This window comes from Heloderma suspectum, chromosome 6, assembly GCF_057233095.1.
Source record: "Heloderma suspectum isolate Gila_16-S chromosome 6, 16-S_ref, whole genome shotgun sequence".
NCBI classification, from domain to species: Eukaryota; Metazoa; Chordata; class Lepidosauria; order Squamata; family Helodermatidae; genus Heloderma; species Heloderma suspectum.
In genome coordinates this window covers 67,240,188-67,248,550 of record NC_139463.1, presented here as the reverse complement: position 1 = coordinate 67,248,550, position 8,363 = coordinate 67,240,188, and the positions used below count along the sequence as shown (strand labels likewise).

Sequence of the window (8,363 nt, the reverse complement as noted above, 5' to 3'; positions counted from 1 at the left end):
TCTCTCTCTCTCTCTCTCTCTCGTTACTTTGTAAAGTACTACACTTAATCCAAGCAAGCCCAAAATGGAATTGGTTGGAGGGTTCTTCCAGTGATCGGGACACAGTTGCGCAACCAGTGTGTGGCATGGGGTTACCCGCCCCCTGAAACAGCCAGTTTGCAGCGTAGGGGTGCTCCAGGATCCAGCTGTTCCTGGATGACCACATGGTGTGTGTGTGTGTGTGTGTGTGACAATTCCCTTAGTCTCCACTTCACTTCGATGCCCGAACATACACAGACGAGAGGCTTCCGTCTACAGCTTTTAATCCATTACTTCACAGGGTCATACAGAAGCCAAGCCAATTCTCAGAGAAACTCTCCATCTACCAGGAATGCCTTCAGGGGATCCAAATGGAAGTTACAAAAGTTGCCTGCAGTTTGAAGAGGGAGGCGATCTCGCTAGCGTGACTTAATGGGGGGAGATCTCTCTCTTCTCGTGAGGCCTCAAAGCGCAGCTTCTCATGCAAGGCCAGTCGGGTAGACCATCTAACTTCCGCCCGGCCTTCTCTCTCTTTGCTCTGCGCCTGGCATCTATTAGGTCAACCTCCTGTTTGCTCGCCTCTCACGGGGGGGGGGGGGGCGAGGAGGGACCCTCAAGCTCAGCCATCCGTACGTTTGTAACCTGAGAAGCAGGCCTACTCATATCTGGGCTAGCCTGGGAAAACACCTCCCCCATGTGTGATGGTTCTCCTTCAGAATCTGAACTGCTATCCCATTCCCTGCGCTCAGAAACACCCCTGACACAGAGAGAGGATTCTGAGGTTATAAAAGGAGAGAGCTGACAGTCAGATAGGGCTTTGAGGATCGTGGAACCCCTAGTTAGTGGGGTTTGTGTACAGGATTTTAAAAGGGGGAGAATAGGCAGCGAAGTTAGGACCAAGCATTAACGAATAATTGTAACATATAACTCTTCCTGTGTTAAATAAATTTGCATTTGTTTTGTTTAAATACAGACTCCCATGTGTTGAATTGTTACGCTCCCTTTATTATATCTATTTCCTGGTTACTTCTCCTGTAGCCAGTTGAGAGAACCAATTGAGCATATTGAGTTTCTCTGGAACCCAGAGAGAGTAAAAGGGCTGAACTTGTGGGACTGTGGGTACAGCTGTCCCCAAGTGAAAGCAGGCGTTTGTTTCTGTTTCTGAGGAGGCGGCTGGGGAAAAGGTGGAACCCAGGCAGGTACACCACATAAAGAAAACCCCATTCATTCCGCTAGCCCGTTACAGTCTCCCTCAACTGGCAGCAGCTTACGTTTTCAAATTGAGGCGTTTCCTTGAACCTGGGACTTTCTGTGAACAAGGTGTCCGATTTAACACAGAATGTGCTACTGGACACAGCACTCACCTTCATCCGAATTCCAACTTTTATTAAAGCAAAACACAAAAATGTGCTCTGTTCCTAGCAGAGCCAGCCCTACTGTTAGGCAGAGTGTGGGGGCAGCCTCAGGCAGCAATTGCTGGATGCTGTGGAGAGGACAGCAGTGGCAGCCTCCTGGCTGTTCCCTTCTGTAGGAGGACAGAGCTGTGTGTTCCTGCCCTGCACCTGTAAGCTAATCTGCTGCCCTCAGGTGAGTAAGATTCAACTGCCAGTCCAGTTGGCTTCAGTAGGTGGAATGGGGTCTCCATCTTGTTCTTTGCCTCAGGCAGCAAAATGTCTTGGGCTGGCCCTGGTTTCTAGTCCTCATGACCATGGACACGCTTTTTAAAAAGACTATGCGGGCAAATAGCTAATGGAATGTCAAAAAGCTGAGAAAGAACAGGTGGTGGGCAAGAGAGATCAACCAAGATTTCCAGGAATTCAGGGCTTCAATGACTTGCATAATCCTCCCCAAGATGACCATAAATATAGAATTATGCAAAATAAGCAAACTCGCATCATCTATACAGGTAATAGAATCAAGATTTTCTTTGTACCAGCTTCACATAGCTCTGATGACTGCTTTCTGTACTTCAGTAATATATGAAATAGTATGAAAGTATTCAGTAATATATGAAAGTATTCAGTAATATATGAAATATATGAAATAGAGCAAATAAATAAATGGGGAAAAACCTGCTTAATAAATCAGCTGGATAATTAACCAAACCTGCTGCCCATGGGTCAGAACTCCTGAAATATATAGGGCCAGTTCACATGATCAAATATGCCATGGCGGCTTGTTTTAATCCCCAGCATCTGCCAGGCACCATTTCCCTAATTAGCCCCCCGGGCACTACTTGCCTTGTTGTCTGAATGCAGGCAGCATGGCTTGTTTGAAGAGGAATCAACCCTCAAACAACCCTACAACAGGCCATGGGTTATTTGACAATTGTTTCCCCTCACACAAGCCATGCTGCCTGGGTCTGGATGACATTACAAGTTGTGCCGGGGCAGCTAATGAGGTAAACGACACCCCGCACATGCCGGGAATTAAAATAAGCCACAGTGGTTTGTTTTAATCGTGTGAACTGAATCACAGAACATTTACTAAGACCAAAACCTTAATATAGTTTCACAAACTCTGCAATAGTGGATCTAAAAGAAGCCAGCACACTTTTTCTACTCAGACATATTCTTTATTATTTTGTTCCTTTTATTTATTAAAAAATGGAATGGCAACATTATTGGAAGGCCCAGTACGGCCGAGCCAGGCCCTGCAATCATACAGGTTAAGCACACAAATGTGGTGGGTGTAATGCAACAGTCACTTAAGAGAAGGAGGTGGTTCACCACTTAAATGCTTCCCTCCCCCTCTCCGCTCCCCTATTATAAGGTTCCGCAGAGGCATAGCGGGCAAATAACTCTCCTATAATGAGAGGAAAGGGGAGGAGGGGATGGGTGTGCACAAGGTTGGAGGAAGAGACCGGGATGGGGTGGAAGAAAATGATTGACCTATTTCCCGTAGCAACTTCTTTAGACTTTGTGGCTGATGCAATACGCTCAGTGTTGAGGGCCGCTGACAGCTGTTTGGGAAGCAATATGATGTTATGTCTTACAACTCCCTGGCAAGGTATTAATTTGACACATGCAGCCCCAAGCAACTTAGGACTTCCAGAGCAAGTACTTTAACACAGTGAAGTCCACCTGGACAGACTACCCACAAACAGGGAGCAAAGGGACTGGCAACTGAATGATCTGGTTAACATAATACGGCAAGCCAGAGTATGGCTTGAGTACATGTTGTCATTGAACTGCAGGTTGTTGTTGAATCATGGGTTGTTGTGTTGTGTGAACCCAGCTGTGTTAACAAACTATGGTTAGTGAACCACAGACCACCCACAATTTACAACCCAACAACAAACCATGGTTTGTTAGCAAGGCCAGATTCACACAACACAACTGCCCACAATTCAACAGCAACCCATGGTTCAACAACAACCCACACTCAACCTGTACTCTGGCTCGTTGTGTTGTGTGAACCCAGCCAATGGGGGCTACTAGGCCTCCCACCTCACCAACCCACTTTTTCTGTTTCTCCTCTCCACATTTACTGAATGGATCACTTGAATCAAGAAAGAAAGAAGCAGCTCAGGAGCAAGACCCCCCCCCCCATCACTCTCCCAGATCGCCCAAGTGATTTCAGGCAGTGCTAGAAGGAAGAGGAGAAAAGACATGGTGGGGCGCCCACATGCCCCATTAAATAGAGGCCACCAGTAAATTTACATTACCCTTCTAGGGTAGTCTTCCCGAGCCTGGTGCCCTCCAGATGTTTTGGACTTCAACTCCTATCAGCCTCAGACAGCATGGCCAAATCTGGAGGACAACAGGGCGGGGAAGGCTACATCTAGGGAACTTCACACATTTATTTTCCCCACCCCACTATGCAGGGAATTCTGGCCACGAGGACTGGAATTCCTATGGAGTTCATCTTTCCATAAACTTACCTTTTCCCCACCCCAAAATAAAAGAGCAAGAGATAAAACCACCAGAGATAAGGGACCGTTGCTTTTTCAATGGGAAAACAATTGGTGGTTATATCTCTGTGTCACCACACGGTGGCACATATATCAACCACCCCCAAATTTACAGGAATTTCAGGCGAGCAACCAGGGTGCATGTCTCTGGCCACACGGCAGCTTACTGTCCTCTATCGGACAGCATCTAGCATCATTTTAAAGTATCTGGTTAGCAGCAAAACCAGCCGCCCCATATGAAAAAATAAAATAAAATCTCTCCTAATCCCCCTAAATCAAGGCATGAGAAATAACCAATACAGCAGACTCTCACAGATGTATGTGCAGCGAAGTGCATGTCAGAGGGTGGGGTGGGGAGAGGAGAGATACAATCACCAACACCACTGACATGGTCAGAGGCAGCACCAAAGCTGAAAGGAGAGGCCTGGCTAGTTTGGAGAGAAGCGGGGGGGGGGGGGGGGAGAGGTCTGAGAGTAGACAACCATCAGTCATGGTTGTAGCTGACCAAAGAGCTGCAAGCTCCAATAAGTGCAGGGGGAAAACATATTTCGGAATGGTTCATAAACTGGAGTCTGGGGAGAGGACAGGCAGCCAGGCAGGAATGTCCGGGGTGGGAGGGGAGGCACAAACTTGTGGGGAAGCAGCCTTGAACATACCGCAACCATTCTTTAGCACTGAGTTAACTTTCGATTGGGCACTAGGCTGTTGGTGGATTTTGTGATGGCAAAGAGCTGGATCGGCCTAGTGAGTAGGGCAAAGTTGTTGTTTTAAAGGGCAATACGAGTTTTTGCTCCCCCGTCCCCCACCTTGGTTGATTACTGGCTTACCTGCCTCTCGTGGCCCACTGAGATTTAAGCCTCAAGGTTCAGAGGCTCCTACCCTCTGCGGGAAAGGAAAACTTATTCAGGTGAGCTAGTGGACACCTGTGAGCTGCCCAAAAGGAAGGAAGGGCTTCAGATATGGTCCCAGCAAAAGCTCTTGGGAGGGAGGGAAAACTCCCTATTCCTTTAGCCTGTATAATTCCCCACCCTCTTGGTCCTCTTCTGCCCCAGAACTGCTCCTTTTCTACATTCACATGTCATGAAGGAATGGCTGAACCTCAAAGCAAGGATGGCATGAAAGCAGATGAAACTCTCCAGAGGCCAGGCAGCATGGAACTACAGGAGACCCACAGACACAAAAGGGAAACTGGGGTGGGTGAGAAGGTGCAGCATGTCCCTTCTTAGATCTCAGACGCTTGCGTGATGATTCTGAACCCTTTTTGGCAAGAAGGGGAGAAAGCCATCTTCCAAAGCTCTCCCAGTTACTCCCTTCTGGAAAGGAAGACCCAATGGACGGAGTGAAAAGGCTCAGAAATTAACATGGCTGAGAACAGGTCACAGGCCATTAAAGGGAGTGTAGGGTACAGAGATGATCATCTGTGCGTGGATTCCCCCTTCTCCCCCCACCCCAATCATGAAAGGGGAAACCCCTTACATCCAGCCAACCACATCTGGTTTGTGCATGAGACGCGGCACAAAGCAGCCAGGAAAAAGGTCCAGCCGTTCACAAGCCAGAAGAGCTTCCAACAAGATGGCAGGGATGGAGGCGAACATTCCCACACGGTTGGCGGCCGCTCCTACTTGTCAATGAGCCCCCCTTCCTTGAGCTTGAAGTAGAAGAACTTCTCCAGAGTGTTGCCGCACTTGCAGTAGTCACTCTCCGGCGGGTTGTATTCACGGCAGTTGGTGATGATGCGCTGCAAGTCGGCGATGAACAGCTTCTTGGTGACGTAGTAGCGGTTCTTGAGCCGCTCCGTCATCGTCTTGAGGTCTGCAGGGTGAGGGGGTGGGAGAGACAAGGTCGCTTGTGTGGGCAGTTGCCCCCCCAATCCCAAAAAGGGTGGGCTCTATGGTTCACTCCAAACTCTGTTCCTCCTTGACAGGAATGGGGAATGGCTTAAGTGAGAAATAGCCAGGGGAGGTGGGGAGAGACATAAACCCAAAGTAATAATTATTTCTCTCATGCTGATTGGCTGGGGATGCTGGTAGTTGTGGTCTAGCATGACTGGAGAGTACCCGGTTGGGGAAGGCTAGTTTATAGCTTCATTTTTAATACTCTTTGGATTTGCTTTAGGGCTGGTATTAAGGTATTTCAGGAGCTCCTATTGTGTTTTGTAAGCTTTTTTTTTTTTTTTTTAACAGCCAGGCATTTATATTCAAAGTTTGAACCACCACCACTGTTCTCACTGTGTTTACACAGCTTCTGCCTTTAAAAAAAAACACACCTCGCCTGTAATAAACTGTAATAAACTGTAATAAATAATAAACTTTTAAGGAAATCAAGAAATACATTATTGTTTTTTTGGGGGGAAAAGATTCTCTTTTAGGACCGTTGTGGCTGTTTGCTTCGGTTCATGTGAACACAGCCTGAAGTGCCAAAGATGACACCGTCTTCACCTTTCTAAGCTCATCTCTGCACTCAGGAAAGCTAGAAACCCCCTCTTTGCCCTTAAAAGACAAGGTGTTAAAAGACAAGGAATCTGATGGGTACTCTGGCTAGGACACCGAAACCTACATGCCCTGGCTCTGTGGAAGGATTGTGATTCTAAAGGAAACCAATCTGCATGAATTCAGGCATCTGTAACAAAAAATATTTTCGCATCAGCTGCACTGAGTCCCAGCTTACCTCCCTCTTAGTCTAGAAAAGTTGATCAGTCCTCCAGGCAAGGCCCAGATCCTGCTACCTACCGATGGGAAAGCGGATGATCTCGTAGTAGTCAGGAGCTTCGGATTTCTTCACTGGTTCCATGAACGGCCAGGCGCTGGGGTGGGTCTGGCAGGTGAGAGAAAGACAGCGTATTAGCTGGTAGCTCTCTAAATAGAGAGTAAAACAATACCTTTATTAGGACCAACCAAGCCAGACAGAGGTGTGCAGGCTTTTGAGTTACACCGAACTCTTTCTCTGGCTGGATGTTAACAAAAAATATAAAAGGAGAATGAACTTTCTGAGAGGGCAGTTGCTCAATAAGAAATATATTGGTAATCCTTCTAAATGTTTTTGTTTTAACATCCAGCCTGAGGAAGAGTTCTGTGTAACTGCATACCATATTGCATATCTTAAGTTGGTCCTAATAAATTTATTGTTTTACTCCCTCTGTTTGGATACAGCCCCCCACCCCCGCAGTTACTGGCTTTTTATCCACTTTGGAGAAGTTCTCCCATTTATCCAGCTGTAATAATTTTTTTAATGTGTGAGTGTGCTAAACAAATATCACCGAGTCAAGTCACCTTGATTTGTGCAAGGAGATTTTTCAAGGTGGTATATAACTGGTCCGGATCCTTGAGCTCCTTCCTGGAAGAGAAAATCAAATTCCACCCCATCAGCCGCCATGAGAGGGCTTGCCAACCTTGTCGCTGCCCATTTACATGAAGACTTGCGATGTTTGGCTGCATTTCCATACATGTCCAATTAAATCTCAAGAACTTTTTCTTTGGGGGGCGGGATTTATTGCCAGTTTCCTTCTTAAATCCACAGCACAGCCTATTAAGACCCCAAAAGCAGCTGGGTCACAAGAAGGGAGATGATGTCCTTGGGAAAGTTAGAAGGGGAAAGCTAAGAGATGTTAGACTTCCCAAAGTGCACCAGGCCAGAGTCGTTTAATGAACAGTTGGCCCTTTGAAGGAGACTCAGAATGGGCTTGTCCTCCTCGAACAGTGGACCCTCTTTCTTTGGGGTCTTCTATCCTATTTCATCAACCCCTTAAGCAACAATATAAACAGTATTTTTTACTGTGCTTTGGGGTATTCAAAGGCCTCTGCCTGCATTGTCAGTAAGCTTCATAATTGTTCTGAAAGGGAAGTAAAGATCTTGGGAGGAGGAGGAGGGGTTGCAGAGAGGGAAAGAAGTACATGAAATGCCACATGCTGCTTACCCTTTTTCCTTCCCCAGTGGCTTCCATCCTGTTTCCCCTGGAAGAGAGGAAGAGTCACACGTTATCCCCAAAGAAAAAGTTCTCAAAGTGCTGGTGCTAATTTGTTGTGCTTTTTTTTAAAAGGCAGGCCAAGTCATTTTTGGCATCTGAGGCGGAAAATCCCACAAGCCCCTCTCCCTGGGAGTAAAAAGAAAAGCAATAATGACCATTTGCTATCCTTCCATGACACCCAAAACCTGAGGCAACTGCCTCACTCTCCCTAATGGCAAGGCCAGCCCTGTGGAAGAAACAGAAAGAGTGCAGTTACTCCTCCAAGAGGCAGGCATGAAAATTCTAAACCTGATTTGAAAAGGCCCAACCTGTGGGCGCAAGGGAGCAGAGTAACTCATTCCAGGATACCACCACTGAGAAAGAAAAAAGCATCCTTCTCCAACTGTGTGCCCTGGAGAGGTGTTGGACTGCAATTCCCAGCATCCCCCAGCCAGCCATGCTGGCTGGAAATGCTGGGAATTGTAGTCC

At 47.1% G+C, this 8,363-nt stretch overlaps 1 protein-coding gene across 6 annotated transcripts in view; it reads right to left on the bottom strand.

The window, feature by feature from the left end:
• Positions 1 to 301: 301 nt before the first annotated feature.
• KAT2A (lysine acetyltransferase 2A) overlaps positions 302 to 8,363 on the bottom strand; it is a 51,529-nt gene continuing 43,467 nt past the window's right edge. For 3 of the 6 annotated variants that reach the window (XR_014783822.1, XM_084804704.1, XM_084804701.1), the window contains 4 exons: positions 7,845 to 7,881; positions 7,201 to 7,264; positions 6,661 to 6,745; positions 302 to 5,743 (listed from right to left, as the gene is read on the bottom strand). Coding sequence is in view for 4 of the 6 variants with exons in the window: in XM_084804704.1 (XP_084660830.1) it covers positions 5,550 to 5,743; positions 6,661 to 6,745; positions 7,201 to 7,264; positions 7,845 to 7,881 (380 nt within the window). In the remaining 2 variants the exon portion in view is untranslated. Of the gene's footprint in view, positions 5,744 to 6,077; positions 6,551 to 6,660; positions 6,746 to 7,200; positions 7,265 to 7,844; positions 8,122 to 8,363 lie in introns of those variants that run through there. The other 3 variants (XM_084804702.1, XR_014783821.1, XM_084804703.1) reach the window with 3 other exon arrangements.